The sequence below is a fragment of the Rana temporaria genome, chromosome 5, assembly GCF_905171775.1.
Source record: "Rana temporaria chromosome 5, aRanTem1.1, whole genome shotgun sequence".
Taxonomy (NCBI): Eukaryota; Metazoa; Chordata; class Amphibia; order Anura; family Ranidae; genus Rana; species Rana temporaria.
This window is the reverse complement of record NC_053493.1, coordinates 331,766,745-331,785,295: the sequence shown is the minus strand read 5'-3', so window position 1 is coordinate 331,785,295 and position 18,551 is coordinate 331,766,745. Positions and strand designations below refer to the sequence as shown.

At 43.7% G+C, this 18,551-nt stretch overlaps 1 protein-coding gene across 4 annotated transcripts in view; it reads right to left on the bottom strand.

Annotated features, from left to right (window-relative positions):
- The window catches only part of MTFR1 (mitochondrial fission regulator 1), a 50,134-nt gene that overhangs the window by 15,652 nt on the left and 15,931 nt on the right, over nucleotides 1–18,551 (bottom strand). For all 4 annotated transcript variants that reach the window (XM_040354306.1, XM_040354305.1, XM_040354308.1 and 1 more), the window contains exons 4-5: nucleotides 14,232–14,353; nucleotides 13,688–13,929 (exon numbers count right to left, since the gene is read on the bottom strand). In XM_040354306.1, coding sequence (XP_040210240.1) covers nucleotides 13,688–13,929; nucleotides 14,232–14,353 — 364 coding nt within the window. The remainder of the gene's footprint in view (nucleotides 1–13,687; nucleotides 13,930–14,231; nucleotides 14,354–18,551) is intronic.

Here is an 18,551-nt window from a genome sequence, read left to right as displayed (position 1 = left end):
CAAGTTTTCTATACATAGGTGGATAATTGGCCAAATACAAGTTTTGGATGTTGGGGGTCAAATAGATACCTAGGTATTTGATATAAGAGGTGTCCCATTTGAATCCATAATTTTCCTTCAGTAGAGAAACCGTGGATTCAGAGAGAGAAACATTGAGGGCCCTAGACTTGGCCATATTCACAGTTAGACCTGAAACCATAGAAAATTTGTCTAAAAGAGAATATAATTCCGGTAGGGATGTATCTGGAGCGGTCAAAAACAGTAAAAGGTCATCTGCAAATAAGGCACATTTATGCTCCATTTTGGCACATCTAACTCCCCTGATGTTTGTGTTCTCACGAATAGCTATAGCCAAGGATTCCATAACTATTGCAAACACCAGGGGAGACAGAGGACAACCCTGCCTAGTACCCCTATGAATCTCAATAGGTTCCGAAAAAATACCCTGAAAGCGTATATTAGCTTTAGGATGAGAGTAAAGTGCAGATAAGACTCCAAGAAATTTCGTGCCAAACCCCCAACGTTTCATCACTACTAACATGAATGGCCATGATACTGAGTCAAATGCTTTCTGTAGATCAATAGAAAGAAGCATTCCCCTTTGATTAGTATCACCAGTCCAACCCGAGTTCAAAATGGAGATCAGATCCACAGCCCTCCTAACCTGATCAGGACCTTGCCTTCCAGCGATGAAGCCTACTTGATCTTTACTAACATACTGGCCAATGAAAGAGGACATTCTATTGGCCATTACCTTAGTGAGTATCTTAAGATCGTTGTTAATGAGGGATATAGGTCTATAGTTTTCCACCAGGCTATGGTCTTTTTCTGGCTTTGGGATAACCGAAATATAAGCTAAATTAAGTTGCCTGTCTATGGGAACTCCACCGGTCATGTGGTTGAAAAATTTAACCATGTAAGGTGTCAAAATGCTCGAATATGTTTTATAATAAGCACTTGAAAACCCATCAGGGCCCGGGGCTTTATCTAATTTTAGGTTTTTAATTACTAACAATACTTCTTCAGCTGATATGGGAGACTCCATCATTTCTCTATGTATTTCAGTCAATTGAGGTAGATTCAAATTGTCCAGAAAATCATCCATTCCCTCTGAAGAAGAATCATCAGTGGATGCATAAAGCTTAGAAAAAAAATCATGAAAGGCCTCCATTATCTTCCTAGGATTCAGGGTAAGAGAACCATCAGTCATCCTTATTTTAGGGAGAGACCGTGATTGAAATCTAGGTGAGAGTTTATGAGCTAGCATCGGGCCTATTTTATCTTTAAATTTATAGAAATTAGCTCCAGTCCATTTCATATCTTCCCCAGCTTTAGTGGTAAGTACCAAGTTTAGGGCAGATCTAGCTGCATCAAGTGCCTGAGTTGGAAAGTTAAGAGGATCAGATTTATGTTTTTTACGGAGCTCTAGATAGTTGTTTTCCAGCTTCCTTATGTCTATGTTTCTTGAGGCCAGCGGCCACTTGTATAATTTTGCCTCTGATAGAAGCCTTGTGGGCAGCCCACAGAGTTTCAGGGGACACATCTCCTGTATCATTATGCTTAAAGTATTCTAGAAGAGATCGCTCAATATCCTTCATTAGGACAGGGTCCTTCAAAATAGACTTATTTAGTGTCCAATGAGACACTTTAGGAGAAGTGTCCTCTCTCCTCAGTGACAATAGAACCATCGAGTGATCTGACCAAGAAACATCAACTATATGAGACTTAATGGCAGCTGGGACGTGATGGTTAGAGATTAATATATGATCTATACGCGAATAAGAGTGGTGAGGGTTAGAGTAGTGAGTATAGTCCTTAATTTTGGGGTTCATCTCCCTCCAGATGTCAGTTAATCTAGACCGATGTAGAATGTGTGCTACTTGTAGACTAAGTTTAGTCGGTCTGACGATTCCCTTGACAGAAGGTTTGGACTTATCCAATCCCGTGTCAAAAGCTAGGTTAGAGTCTCCACCCATAAGAATGATCCCCTCCATAAATGGTCGGAGGGTATCAAGCATCTGTGAGAAAAACTTTTTCTGACCTCTGTTAGGAGCATAATAAGAAATAAATGTGTATAGTCTGCCATCAAGGGTACCTTGTAACAATAGAAACCTACCTTCCGGATCTCCAAATTCTTTAGTCAGGTTAAAATTACAATACCTAGAAAACAAGATGGCCACACCCTTAGTTTTGTTTTCTGCTTTAGCTAGGTAAAACAATGGAAAGTGGGCATGCATAAAGGAAGGGTTGTATCGTTTAGGAAAGTGGGTTTCTTGAAGGAAAAACCACATCTACACGGAGAGACTTGTATACTTGAAAGGCTTTGCGCCTCTTAACAGGAGAATTCAACCCCTGAGTGTTGTGAGTAACAACACTAAGGGGTTTAGATACATCATTCGATCCAGCCATAAGTCTTGTCGACATCTATGAACATGCGGGACCGTACAGATATCATCAATAGTCTCGTAAATACGAACAATGGCAGGCAGGCTGAAGAAACGAAGAGAGTATGAAGAAGAAAGAAAAAGAAATGAAAAGGAGAGATAAAAAGAGAAAAATAAAAAAACATATAGCACAATAAACTATTAGATCGTGCAAGGTCAATTCGTGACCCAGAATGGGGGAAGAGAATGATTCTCCTTCCCTCATTCAAACAAGAAATTTTTGCATAGTCCCAGAAAAGGACTATATTCTTACCCATTGGGTCGACAAAGTGTCGACACAAGAGGTAAGTTGAGGTTCAATACCTCACCGTCGTCAGTTGCCGACAGAATAAACATTACACCTTAAAACAAGTTTAAGAAAAAAGGCATGTGAATCATAGGATGACCCAAAAACAATAGGAGAATAATCTAAAGAAAAACGGCATTAATCTAGACATGTAATCCCGGAGTCTTCTTTTTTTAAAAAGCATCCGGGATAAAAATCCATCTGAATTAAAGATTAAGAGATACGTCCTGGGTAAGTCTATTCAATATCAGGGTGCTTGGTCACCTCCAATTTTCCTGTACTTGACCTTGTTCCAAGGATTTTGAGTCGGACTAGTAGGTGTGTTCCTCTTGGCAGATGGAAGTTGAGGCGGATTAGTGTCCATGACAGGATCAAGAGATATAATTTTCAGATCAGACAGAAGTCGTTCACCTTCTTGGAAATTATGTATTATATGGTTTCTACCATTATAATTGAATTTTAAGGCGAAGGGGAAAGCCCATTTATACTTGATGTCTTTGTTGATGAGGGCAGACAATAACGGTTTCATTGCTCTTCTTTTCTGAATGGTATATGGTGAAATGTCAGAAAATATTTGTATATTAGTACCTTGGTATTGAAGATTCTCCTGTTGTCTGGACCGTTTCATAATGTCTTCTTTGGTGGAGAAATAATGAGGCTTGACCACCACATCCCTGGGCAAACCATCTCTTCTCAGTGGACCTAATGATCTATGAGCCCTATCAATTTCCAATTTTATATCAGGTGCAGATGGAAGGAGGATTCTCATAATGTCTCGTATTGCTGAATGAACGTCCATAATGGACTCAGGAAGACCCCTAACTCTGAAGTTTTCTCTTCTTGACCTGTTTTCCAAATCGTCAATCTTAGCCTGAGCGGCCTCCAGTTGTTCTTGTAGGAAATGGATATGGTTATCATGTTGTTCAGTTTTAGAAACGTTAGTGTCCAATTTATGTTCTACAGAATCAATCCTGTTGCCAAGACATTGGAAGTCTGCCCTAATATCTTTAGTAATTTTCTCAGCCGTGTGAGCTAAACCCCTTTCCAGCATTTCAGAGATCCTGTTATAGAGATCAGTAACATTGAAAGAAACTTCTGGGGCAGTTTCAACGTTAGCAGTTACTTGTATAGGGTCATGTGAGGGAGACACCATAGGAATCCCTTGATCAGCCATTTTAGGTATTATTCCCTCCCTTACTACAGATGAAAATATAGCTGAAGTTGTAGTAGAACCTAAGGGAGGAGGCAATGAGGAGGGCATCAAATGAGATGAGATTTGTTCATTAAACTTCGGATCCACCACAGGCACCTGAGGACTTGTATGAGGAGGGGTGTCCATATCAAAAAGACTCTCCTTGATAATTGAGTTCTTATTTTTTTTGCCCTGTTTCCCCTTCATATATAATAAGTGCTATAATGAATTTGTATCAGCAGGAGTTAAGTCGCACTATAGTTTAGAATCAGCAGTTCACTCCTATAACTCCTATATAAGCTCCTATAGGTATAACAGTCCTATAACCATCATCATTCAGCGGGTGTTAATCATGTGATCAGTCCATACCTAGCTTTGAGCCTTTACAGTAAGTATTGTAAAAAGACTAGCACCATGAAAATGCCTCCAATTACGTATCATGTAGGTGTCATATTAGTGGATAGGTCTGCAGCTTTCGTCGACTAACATCAGACAGTGAGTAGGAACACCTCAGTAAGTTTCCATTGCAGGGATAATCATAGGATAATCCGATAATGTATAACACAGGCCCTGGGCACCGTGTCGAGTTGGTAACCAACCTCTGACTACTGTGATTAGTCTATTATTGCAGTCAGGTATCCAGTGTACAAAAAAAAAAAAAAAAAAAAAAAAAATTACTTCAGTTTAGAGAAGAAATAAATATATTAAAAATTCCAAATAGTGTTATACAATGGATTATGTAGGTTGCAAGATGTAACGGTGACCTGGGGATAACATCCATCTATATTCTATCAGTTCCTCGCATTAATGTCGCAGGAAAATGGTCACAAGTCACCACACACTGAGTTTTAGTCACTGAGGCGGATTATGAGAGAGAATTCCAAAAAATCGTACAGTCAGTTCTCATATTTAGGTAACTAGTTAACAAAGAAATACCTCAGCATAAGAAAGTCATCCAAAATGCTTCAAATAATATTAATAACAGGGCAGACCCTGTTTTCTCACACAGGCGTGAGGTAAAATGGATCCTGGGTGTTTATTAAGACCCTGAGGAGAAGGCCTTAAAAATAAAAAAAAATGGGTTGCTTCCAGGCTCTTGCAAATATTTGTAATTAATACTGCTTAAACCCCCACACTGAGCTTTTAGGAACTGGAGGGTGATTTTATGAGGAAAGTTATCCAAAAGCCAGCAGCTTTTACCTCATAAAAAAATTTTTTTTTTTATGTATGCTGCATTAAGTGCGTAGGCCACAAGATGGTGCTATCACCTCAATTGATGAGTGCGTCAGAGGGCCTCCGTTAAGAAGACGGGTGTTTCCTTCAGTCACCGTTTGGATGGTTGCTCCGGGCACCCCTCTCAGAGCAGTATGTCGCTGGAGAAGGAGGACGGGTGAATCGATCGGTCCGCTGTCCCCGCTGTACTCGATCGCGGTGTCGTCCGCAATTCACTAGGCCCCAAGATGGCGACGGAGCTCCTATGAGGGAGTAGGCCTCGAATCACCCCGGTGAGTGGGAAGACGTCCCAGGCAGCTAAAAAAGGTATGGGACTGTACAGGGAGAATCCCGGGCACTGGATGAGGGTATTTTGGGCATCCAAATTACAGTACCAATGCAGGATGGCTGTAGATTAGATCTTCACAATCAGAGCTCATCCAGAGTACGTCCAGCGCCATCCTCGTCCGGCCCCACTTTGTGATTATTGGCAACCTTTCACTAAAGTTAACCCAAACACTGAGCCAAATCCAGCTGGTTCAGCAGGGAGAGTCTGAAATTTGATCGGTGGTTGGCAGTCCCTGTTTGATCAACTTCTGCTAAAAGGCCAAGTTGGAAAAAATCCCGACTTGGATTCCCGCCAATTCTACACGTGTGCGGCGTTTGTTATGAATCCTGAGGGGGAAGTCCCCGCCGGATTTTAAATAAAAATCCGGCATGGGTTCCCCCCTCAGGAGCAAACCGGGCCCTTAGGTCTGTTATGGGTTGTAAGGAGAGTCCCCCCTACGCCGAAAAAAACCGGCGTAGGGGGTCCCCCTACAATCCATACCAGACCCGTATCCAAAGCACGCTACCCGGCCAGCCAGGAAGGGAGTGGGGACGAGCGAGCGCCCCCCCCCCCCCTCCTGAGCCGTACCAGGCTGCATGCCCTCAACATGGGGGGGTTGGGTGCTCTGGGGCAGGGGGGCGCACTGCGGCCCCCCCACCTCAGAGCACCCTGTCCCCATGTTGATGAGGACAGGGCCCCTTCCCGACAACCCTGGCCGTTGGTTGTCGGGGTATGCGGGCGGGAGGCTTATCGGAATCTGGGAGCCCCCCTTTAATAAGGGGGCCCCCAGATACCGGCCCCCCACCCTAAGTGAATGAGTATGGGGTACATCGTACCCCTACCCATTCACCTGCAAGAAAAGTGGTAAAAACACAAATAAACCACACAGGGTATTAAAATATTTTATTAGTCTGCTCCGGAGGCCCCCCCTGTCTTCTTTATTAGCTCTTTTACCAGGGGGAGCTTCTTCTTTGACGTCTTCGGGTTGGTGGGGGCCGCCGTCTGGTTCTCTTCCACCGCCGGGGGGGTTGCTTTTAACAAAGCCCCCACCCCCCGGCGGGTTTCCTCCGGCGTCTTCGGCGGGGGGGCTTCTTCTTCCGCTATCCCGACGGGTCTTCTCCGCTATCCGGGGGGTCTCCTATGTTCGCCGCTCTCCGCTGTTGACTCGGCGCACCCCGGTTCTTCGTCTCGCTGTCCGGTCTCTTCTTCCGTGCTGTACGTCGTCTTCTTCTTCCATGCTGTGAGTTCTTCTTCCGCGCTGTGACGTCATGTTCTTCACTTCTCTTCTTCTCCCGATGTTGACACGCCGGTCCTTCTCGCTGAAATGACGGATGCGCGCCTTGCATCGGACCTATATAGGCCTCACAGTCCCATCATGCTCTGTACCTACCCATGTGATACCTACCACGTGGGTAGGTATCACATGGGTAGGTACAGAGCATGAAGGGACTGTGAGGCCTATATAGGTCCGATGCAAGGCGCGCATCCGTCATTTCAGCGAGAAGGACCGGCGTGTCAACATCGGGAGAAGAAGAGAAGTGAAGAACATGACGTCACAGCGCGGAAGAAGAACTCACAGCACGGAAGAAGAAGAAGACGTACAGCACGGAAGAAGAGACCGGACAGCGAGACGAAGAACCGGGGTGCGCCGAGTCAACAGCGGAGAGCGGCGAACATAGAAGGAGACCCCCCGGATAGCGGAGAAGACCCGTCGGGATAGCGGAAGAAGAAGCCCCCCCGCCGAAGGAAACCCGCCGGGGGGTGGGGGCTTTTTTAAAAGCGACCCCCCCGGCGGTGGAAGAGAACCAGACGGCGGCCCCCACCAACCCGAAGACGTCAAAGAAGAAGCTCCCCCTGGTAAAAGAGCCAATAAAGAAGACAGGGGGGGCCTCCGGAGCAGACTAATAAAATATTTTAATACCCTGTGTGGTTTATTTGTGTTTTTACCACTTTTCTTGCAGGTGAATGGGTAGGGGTACGATGTACCCCATTCTCATTCACTTAGGGTGGGGGGGCGGTATCTGGGGGCCCCCTTATTAAAGGGGGGCTCCCAGATTCCGATAAGCCTCCCGCCCGCATACCCCGACAACCAACGGCCAGGGTTGTCGGGAAGGGGCCCTGTCCTCATCAACATGGGGACAGGGTGCTCTGAGGTGGGGGGGCCGCAGTGCGCCCCCCTGCCCCAGAGCACCCAACCCCCCCATGTTGAGGGCATGCAGCCTGGTACGGCTCAGGAGGGGGGGGCGCTCGCTCGTCCCCACTCCCTTCCTGGCTGGCCGGGTAGCGTGCTTTGGATACGGGTCTGGTATGGATTGTAGGGGGACCCCCTACGCCGTTTTTTTTCGGCGTAGGGGGGGCTCTCCTTACAACCCATAACAGACCTAAGGGCCCGGTATGCTCCTGAGGGGGGAACCCATGCCGGATTTTTATTTAAAATCCGGCGGGGACTTCCCCCTCAGGATTCATAACAAACGCCGCACACGTGTAGAATTGGCGGGAATCCAAGTCGGATCTCCCGTCGCTTCTATGACGTCTCTGTCTCCATCGTGGCAAGCCAGCTCGGCGCTGGCTCCCGCGATGGGGCTCGTAGGTGCTCAATCTCGCCGAGAAAGAGAGCGAGATTGACACAAAATCGGGTTCACCTACTGTACGTGAGTAGCGCCCGCATATGTAAACGGTATTCAAACCACACATGTGAGGTATCGCCGCGATTGGTAGAGAGAGCAATAATTCTAGCCCTAGACCTTCTCTGTAACTTAAAACATGCAACCTGTAGAATTTTTAAATGTCGCCTATGGAGATTTTAAAAGGGTAAAAGTTTGTCGCCATTCCACGAGCGGATGCAATTTTGAAGCGTGACATGTTGGGTATCAATTTACTCGGCCTAACATTATCTTTCACAATATAAAAAAAAAATTGGGCTAACTTTACTGTTGTCTTATTTTTTAATTTAAAAAAAAAAGTTGTATTTTTTCCCCAAAAAAGTGCGCTTGTAAGACAGTTGCGCAAATACGGTGTGACAGAAAGCATTGCAACGACCGCAATTTTATTCTTTAGGGTGTTAGAAAAAAAATATATATATAATGTTTGGGGGTTCTAATTGGAGGGAAGGAGATGGCAGTGTTTTTTGCCACTTGTAATGTAACCTGTAATGCCAACGGCCACTCCTAGGTTCCTTCTGCAGGCCTCAGCTTCCCTCTGTGAAGGTTGCAAAGCCACGGCCTCCTGCTGGCCTCAATGTGAAGGCCACGGCCTCAATTACCGGCGGGCGCGGGCCCACCGCGATCGCACCAGCCGGTAATTGAGCCCGCGGCTTTGCGGCCTTCTGTAGCCCTAAGCCTCCCCAGGCGCCAGGTCACGATTTCTTGTTGCAATTGTGACCTGGCGCCCAGATTTTGTCGAGGCCTGCCTTACGGTGTGGGGTTAAGGTATAGTTATGATACCAGCCTATAACCTAGGGTCTACAAATATCCAGCCTGTGCAATGTAGTGTACTATTAATGTATAATAATATGCTTTACAATTAAACAGCAATATTAGGCGCTTATATGCTAGCTAGAATGACACTTTAGGGAATTCAAAAATAGATTTTTATTACAGATTACCTGTAAAATCCTTTTCTTGGAGTACATCATGGGACACAGAGGTTCAATCATTACATAATGGGTTAGATCTACTGTCAGGTGATGGACCACTGGTGTAATCAATTAAACAGGAAGTTTCCTCCCTAATTAACCCCTCCCATACTGGGAGCTCCCCAGTTTTTGTCGCAAAGCAAGAAGTGTCCCAATATCCTCAAAAAAGAGGGGGGAGCTCCATGTCCCGTGATGTGCTCCAAAAAAAGGATTTTACATAATGGGACATCCCAGAGCAATGCTCAACTTAAGGGGAGGGAGACACAAAACGCAGACTGCCATCAGACATGAGGACCCATACTGCTGCTTGCAGCACACTGCGCTAAAAACAAAAAAAAAACACACAGTATCCTCTAACCGTTACATTCACCTGAGAAATATTAGTGATCACAAGTATCGACGAGCAAGTTGCGGCCTAGCAAATTTGAGTCATAACGGCTTGGTAATGCACCGTGCAAGAAACGCTTATTGTTCTGGTAGAGTGCATTCTAAAAGAAACAGGGGAACCCTCTTTCAACCACAAGCCTAAATAACAGCCTGATGAATCAACATCGAAACAGTTGGTTTAGACGCTGCCTGCCCTTTTCCTGGGGCCTCCTAATAGCACAACAAACATCAGTCTACCGTATCTGAGCAACTGCTTCAGATAGGCAGTGACTGCTCTCAATATAACGAGAGAGCAATAATTTTAATAGCTGGTTAGAGAATGCTGCCTACCCCTTTTCTAGGGTCTTCTAGCAGCATAACAAACATCAGTTTCTTGTATCTGAAACTTTCAGATAGACCTTAATTGTTCTCATCTCTATTTAGAAAAAAAAGAATTTTCCTTCCGTAAACCAAGTTTCTGGAAAAAAGGAGGAGACAAGAAGTTTTTTGAGTAAAAGAAAAAACGAAATCCTTTGGAAACAAAGGCTGGGTGAGGTTTCAACATCAAATTAGTATGGCTCTATACAAAGAAGGCTGCCAATACTGAAATTCTTTTGCGGAGGCTACCGCAACCAAGAACACCAACTCCCTTGAAGGAGGATAAAGGGAAATATGGTGCATCGGCCCAAGAAGCTGTCCCTGCAAGCCGACAAACCAGACTCAAATCCCCCAGGCACAAGGGCCAACTGGCCGACTTATATGCGTTACCCCTTGTAGAAAAGCCCAGATCAAGAGAGTACGAAGCAAGCGATCATGAAAACACTGACAAGGCCGAGACTCACCTCTTGATGGAACTTAAGGCTAGCTCCACCCATTCCCTAGTTTAGAAAGGTAAGACTTTTACCTATGACATACGTTCGAGGATGCCATCCCTTGGTTTCACAACAGGAATATGGGCCTTTCAGATCCTATAATACATGGTCCTGGAGGCCCGCTCTCCTGACAACTGGTCCCACTGGGTTACAATGCATTGTGTCCCGTGTGCGAGCAGATCCTTTGTCCTAGACATAAAGCTGTTCAACTTCTTGTTGAATCTGTACGCCCATGAATCTTTTGCCCAGGGTACCCTTTCTCCGGCCTTTGATCAGAAACAAGATCAGGGAGTAGAGGCCATACAGCCGGAAACATATGTTGGTGATTCCTGAGAACCGCCTGCCAATTCTCCATTCCAAGAAAGACTGACGATAGGCAAGGCACAAAACATCTCTGCCCAAGCCTGAACATGACTTCTAGTATCTCCTTGACAAATTAAGTCAACCAGTGGTGTGGCATATCGGATTGTACTCCGACAGAACAAACCTGCAACCTAAACGCCCAGGCGATTAAGTCAGATGTGCCAGTCAAAGGTTTCGACCCTTGACGGCAAGAATCTCCTAGGCCAGTGATGGCAAACCTTGGCACCCCAGATGTTTTGGAACTACATTCCCCATGATGCGCATGCACTCTGCAGTGTAGTTGAGCATGGGAAATGTAGTTCCAAAACATATGGGGTGCCAAAGTTCGCCATCACTGTCCTAGGCAGTGGTCTCTTCTAGGATTGGTCTCAATCCCTAGAGGCCAGTCTTCGTAGCCACTACCTCTCAGGTAACTGGCATGAAGGATCTTCTTTTCTGCCAAACTTTTTGGTTAGGAACCACCAACTGAGACTCCATTGCATCCGTGGGATCAGACCTATTGGATAATGCCAGGTTAGGATCTAGTAGCCTAGAATGAAGCTGAGCATAAGGACTCTTTTTAATGAAGCCACGATCCCTAGCACCTTAAGCAAAAAGGTGAATGTAAGGAACTCTTCCTTGCCCAAAACGCTCCAAGCTATTTATCGAATGTACCATTAGACTGGAATCCTGACCAGATACTTGACCATGCTGGACACACTTAGTTCCAGCCATGGTACTGACTGATCTATCAGCAGCAGATTGCCTCGGTATGCAATTACTGCTATACCCTGGGCCTTTAGTCCCGCTAACTCAAAGAGCGAGACCATCAAGCGGAAGAGGTGCTGTCCCCCTGCGAATTGCAGACAACCTCCTGCAGTCTCATGTAAACAAACACAAATGGTTGCCCATATGTGTAAGTGGCAAGTGTTGAAGCTAAATGCTTCAATGGAAGCGTACCTTCATGGAAGCATGAAATTGTATATATAACGTATGTTATGGAACAGGCATCTTGCGAGCAAGAATACGTTTACAAACGTGTTTATGCAACATCACCCAATATGTATCCATGCAGACACATATCATGCTTTCCTACCCCTGAACCTGTTTTACAGGGAGACAACATAGTGCCAAAGCAGAGGTACAAACAATGCATATACTACTGTGCTAGTTTAGCAATCTACATGAAGTATGCAACTAATCACAACTCTTTACTCCCTCTAGTGGTGGATACCGACAAGACATCCCACTCAAAAGGAAAGTCCTTAAAGCGGGGGTTCACCCAAAAAAAAATTTTTTAACATTAAATCTAGCAGAGCGCCAGCATAGTAAGGGCATTTACTTTCGGCAGGTTATTTTTTTTTTCTCCGTACATACCTTTTTATTCTGTTTTTGTCCAGGGCTTCCGATGACTGCGGGACTGGGCGTTCCTATCCTTCGGTTCGATGATTGACGGCTTGTGAAACAGGTGACCTGTCGCACAACGCGTGTCACCAGATGTCGGGAAATAGCCGAGCTGCGAGTCAGCACTATACGGCGCCTGCGCAGTCAGCTCTACACGGCGGGCGCAGGCGATGTATAGTGCCGTTTTGCAGCTCGGCTATTTGCGGAAATCTGGTGACGCTCGTTGTGCGACAGGTCACCTGTTTCACAAGCCGTCAATCATCGAACCTAAGGATAGGAACGCCTAGTCCCGTAGTCATCGAATCCCTGAGGCAGGGATAGGAACGCCCAGTCCCGGAGTCATCAGAACGTGGAAGCCCTGGACCAAATCAGAAAATAAAGGTATGTACAAAGAAAAAAAAAAAAAAAAAAAAAGGACCTGCCGAAAGTAAATGCCCTTACTATGCTTAGTCTAATGTTAAAAATTAGTTTTTAGGGTGAACCTCCACTTTAAGATACTTGCTTAGGACCTTTCCCATACTTATCTTATCCCCTCCGCAGGTCTGCTGAAGACCAGACAGAATCAATCTTCACCCATCACGGCGGATAAGTTGTGCCAACCTTCAGTGATATGGGTTCCTATTTAAAGGAGGCCTCTTCCCTGGGCCTTGTAAAATACTCTGCCAGGACTTTTGCTCATATTATAGTGAAAGTGCTGGACCCTAGAGCCCAGTCCTTCAAAGAGAGACATTACAGGCAACACCTCGGCTCCTAGGCCCAGATATTATCCAGTTTTGGCATAATTATTAGGCGTCTTGGATGGATCCGAAAGCGTGGCTCTTTAACCCCCGGAGGGCTTCTTAGTAGAACTTTTCCTTAGCACACCTTGATCATGACCAACACCTTTTGACACTGATGGTGGATATAATCCATTATGTAATGATTAAACCTCTGTATACCATAATGTACGATAAAGAAATATTTTTAAAACCAGTTCTCTTCTGAAGTGTCTTGTTTTGTAATTTATAGCGACAATTGATCTGTATTGGAAAACACAGATCAATTGTCGCTATCAATTGCAAAACAAGACACTGCAACCTGGACGTTTGCAGTCAAGCTGAAAAGGTGTTCCGAAATAACAAATGATAAATTAACAAATTCATGTAATTGTTATATATCTTACTCGTGCAAACGCTTGAATGGATGTACAAAAATGTAAAGTTATATACTTTTGGAGGTCCTACATGGTAATTGTCCAAGATTGGAACTTTAAAATCTGTGTCAAGGTGCCAAGTTTGGCACAATACTATGTTGGGACCTCTACATGCACTTCCTACCTTCACTTTGTAACTCTTCTAAATAAACTTTCAAGACTGTTTACAGTTAACCTGAACTGTTTTTTTTCCCACTCCAACCAAGAAAAATATACATTTGGATCCCAAGAAGATATGGCAATACAATTATATAGTATGCCATAATCAGTTTTATTCTTTTTTGCATTTACACACGCCAGGTTTATATGCTGAAACAAAAACCATTACAACAGACTACTAAAATTCCAAAAGAGGAGTGAGGAATTCCTAAGAACATCACACCATAACTGATCAGGAAACCCTATATAGAAATACCTGCAGTCACAGTTTGCTGCTCTTGGATAGTAACAATCTTGGCAATCTGTGCTCTCAAGGTAGCCAGTTCATTTTCCAATACATTGATCTTCTGCAAAGCTTCTTCGTTGGCTGCTGGCTGCAATCTGATCTCTGGCGCCTCCTTCAAAAGAGCAGGCATGGATACCTGTCTTCTAAGTGGCTTGTCATAATGGCTTAACTCATCTTCCAACGACAGACTGTGGTGCACATAATTCTGTGCCCTAGAAAAATATCACAATAGTTACAATAATTACAATATAAATGAATGAAATTAAAAGAACCAAATATTTAATCAAACTCAAGCTAGACAGACAAGATCTCCTAATGGAAAAAAAAAACAACAATATGAGAAAAATCGACGTGAGATTTGAGGTTTTACAATTTGATCGATTACCAGCAGCTGGTATTGGAGTCACACATGTTGCACTCACTAGCCACATGCCTCATCCTGCTGCCCAGACTCCAAGATATGAGGTCAATTACCTTCATGGATCAGAATAGCATTACATTAAATCAAACTTACCTTAGCCTAGTAAATGCTTCTCCCCCCTCTTCCTCATCAGCGACCCATCCCACATCAGCAAAAGAGGGTACCACAGCACCATTTTGATTGGCAGCATTTAGTGCAACAGGATATGGAATGAACTGAAATTAACAAGCAAGATGTGTTATTTTTGCATGTTACTACATCATTTTAGGGCTTGTTCACACCACATGCATTGAGGATACGTTGGCAGCCAATTCCAGAGTAGCAAAAAAAAAAAAAAAAACACACACACACACACACACACAAGGTAAAATTCCTAGGTTTTCAGTGGTGTTCAGTCACAGGTTCTTTGCAAGCAGTACTTTTTGTTTTTCAGAAAAGCAGGTTGCAACATGAACCACTACATCGCAGAATCACTAAAGTGAACAGAACTCTACTGAAATGCCATTTGTGAGATACTTTAATAAAGTAAAAGAAAAAAAAAAGTAATCATATAAAAAAGTAGCGTCTCCTGGCGCACACCAGCTGCCTGCGATCTGTGTGACTCGCTGGTGTGAACAAGCCCTTAGAGAGCAGCTGTTATCTAATAACAAACACTGTGCAGTTACAAGATAGACACACACTTCACCAGGTTCTTTCCACAATAAAAAGTTGAAGTACATTTTGAATCTATTGCTCTTTAAAGCTTAACTCCATAAAACCTAAAAATCCTCTGGGAGGGTTAACCGCTCCATTTATGTCTAGAGGATTTGGTAAAGCAGCCTTTCTTTCCTGGTCCTCCTCTCCTACAGGCTTCTCTCCCTAATATTCCGGCAGTGTAGTTCTCGGATATAAAGACCAATGTAGGGATCATAACCCTGCAATGATCATGAGGCACAGTCAAACTGCCACAGCAAGGAAGGGAGTGGGTGGGGGTTGAAACAGGCAATTTACACAGCTTTACTGTCCCTTTGGACATAAACAAGCCATTACCCCTTGCAGTGTGAATGCAGCCCTATCGCATGAGAGAGTTTTTAGATTTTCTGGAGTTAGGTTTAAAGTGGTTAACCCAGTACAATAAAAACATCCCATCCCCTCTGCAACATAACGTTATGTGCCCCTGTGTCTGTTATATTAAAAAAAGCTGATGATCTGTAACTACAGTTGTGCTCATAAGTTTACATGGCAAAATGTATGATTTTTTGGCCATTTTTCAAAGTATATGAATAACACAAAAATGTTTTTCACTCATGGTTAGAGTTTGACTGAATCCATTTATTATCAATCAACTGTGGCAACAGAAACTACCCAAATGACCATGACCAAAAGTTGACATCACCTGGTTGTTTTGGCCCGATAACATGCACAAGAGTTGACACAAAGGGGTTGGAATCGCTATTAAAAAGGTAACCATTCTCACCTGTGATCTGTTTGCATGTAAATTAGTGTGTGCATAAAAGGTCAATGAGTTTCTGCACTCCTGACAGACCCCTTGCACCTTTCATCCAGTGCCGCACTGACATTTCTGGAGTTATGGGGCAAGCAAAATAATTGTCTGCGGGGGAAAAAGGTAGTTGAACTGTATAAAAACAGGAAAGGGATATAAAAAGATATCCAAGAAATTGAGAATGCCAAATCAGCAGTGTTCAAACGCTAAATCAAGAAGTGGAAAATGAGGGGTTCTGTTGAAACCAAACCACGATCAGGTAGACCAACTACGGTTTCAACCACAACTGCCAGGAAAATTGTTTGGGATGCAAAGAAAAACCCACAAATAACTTCAGGTGAAATACAGGACTCTCTGAAAACATGTGGTGTGGCTGTTTCAAGATGCACAATAAGGATGCACTTGAAGAAAGATGGGCTTGCTAGTTCGAGTCGCCAGAAGAAAGCCATTACTATGCAAATGCCACAAAGTATCCCGCTTACAATATGCCAAATAGCACAGAGACCAGCCTCAAACCTTCTGGCACAAAGTCTTTTGGAGTGATAAGACCAAAAATTTAGCTTTTTGGCCACAACCATAAACGCTACATTTGGAGAAGAGTCAACAAGGCCTATGATAAAGGTACACCAAATTCCTACTGTGAAACACGGAGGTGGATCGCTGATGTTTTGGGTTTGTGTGAGCTACAAAAAATTTGGTCAAAATTGATGGCAAGATGAATGCAGTAGGTTATCAAAAAAAAGGGGAACATTTGCATTCATTAGCCAGGAAGCTGCGCATGGGACAAACATGGACATTCCAACATGACAATGATCCAAAACACAAGGCCAAGTCGACCTGTCATTGGCTACAGCAGAATAAAGTGAAGGTTCTGGAGTGGCCATCTCAGTCTCCTGACCTCAATATCATTGAGCCACTCTGGGGAGATCTCAAACATGCAGTTCATGCAAGACAGCCCAAGAATTTACAGCAACTGGAGGCTTTTTGCCAAGAGGAATGAGCAGCTTTACCATCTGAGAAGATAAAGAGCCTCATCCACAAATGCCACAGACTTCAAGCTGTCATTGATGTTAAAGGGTGCAATACACAGTATTAAAAACCGGGGTATGTAAACTTTTGATCAGAGTAATTTGGCTAGTTTGTTGCCATTATGATTTAAAAAGAGTAAACACAGTTGATAATAAATGGCTTTAGCCAAACACCAACCATGAGTGAAAGAAAAGTTTTTGCGTTATTCATGTTCCTCGAAAAATGGCGAAGAAATCAAAACTTCTGCCAGGGTATGTAAACTTATGAGCATGACTATATATCAGAGCATTTCCCAGCACTCACGTGACTCCTCGGCTCTCTCCTTTGCCAAGCTGACCGCTATAGTGAGTGGGGCGGTGAGCGCTGGGAGATGCTCCGATATAGGTACAGATCAACAGCTTTTTTTTATATAAAACACAGACACATAACATTATGTTACAGAGGGGATGGGATGTTTTTATTGTAGTTATGATAGCAGCAGGAGGAAAGTAGGCAGGCACTGACAGAGCAGACAGGCAGGTAGGGAGGGATGGGGAAAAAAATAAAAAATAAAAGACAGAAGAACAGAGCAGGGCTGTGGATGACGGAGACACGTAAACTGACCATGGTGTCAGGGCTCAGCAGCCATGATAAACAGTGGTCAGTTTACAGGGGGGAGGGTATAGCTAGGCAGGATCAGTCAGGGTTTTTTTTTTTTTTAGGTAAATCGAAGGGGCCATATTACACAGCATAAAGCACTGTGCGGTTATTCATGCTTTAAGGTAACAAGGATCTGTGTGGTTTTATTTTTTTTAAATTTTTTTTTATTAAACAGCCATTTAAGTGTCAGGCTCCTGCAGATGGCCACTGTAGCCGTCTACTCATGCCTTGTAGGCAGTTACTGAATTACACAAGAATCAATGAACTACTAGAGGGCGCGCCAGCACTCAAGCCATCAGCCCCAATGGTTGATGGCATTTGTAGTAATCTCATTGACAAAACTTTGAATGAATGACCAGGCCAAGTGGCAAAATCCTGCACAGCCGTGCTCTTTTTAAAATTGTCATAGCGGGTGCGGAGAGAAGATCCCCACCCACTGTCACAATGGGGGCTGCTGATTTAGTAACATGTTACAAGTTATGAAAAATGAACATGTCCCTTAAAGAAAGTAGGGGCTTGCCCCTTTAAAAATTGTCTCAATTGCACACTTACAAAATACCCTCAACACACTTCAATAACATTGGCTAACATCTACCATTCCTACCCGCATTCTTTACTGCATTTTAGTTCCAAAGAAGTTACAGGTGCTCTTTAATATTCACTTATCCCCCTTCTGTAAATATCATTCAATTATTAGAGTAAACAAAAAGTGGCATGCAGGTAAGTGAGATAACCTACTAAATATAACTAGGAACGTATAACTTTCCATGGAGGATCATACCCTATGGATGATTTTGGATACATTTACAGTTCTGACAGATGTGCACAAAACACAGCAGTAAGGCATGCAGCACTTTGCGGTGAGCACTGACCTAGCAGTTCACAATTGTGTTCCTTCACAGAAAGGATGCAGCAGAGGAGAAAAGATCACAAAACATGAAGTTTTTACAAACCACGTCAACGACTTCACAAAATATTTCATAACAATTACAAAAAAAAAAAAAAAAAGACAAAGAACCCATAGAAGAATATTTTCTAGGCTGATGAATGTATGCATATTAAATGTTCCACCCCAACTTTAGAAATTATACATACATACACACACACACACACACACAGCCCTCACATTTTTGTAAATATTTGATTATATCTTTTCATGTGACAAAACTGAAGAGATCACACTTTGCTACAATTTAAAGTAGTTAGTGTACAGCTTGTATAACAGTGTAAATTTGCTGTCCCCTTAAAATAACACACAGACA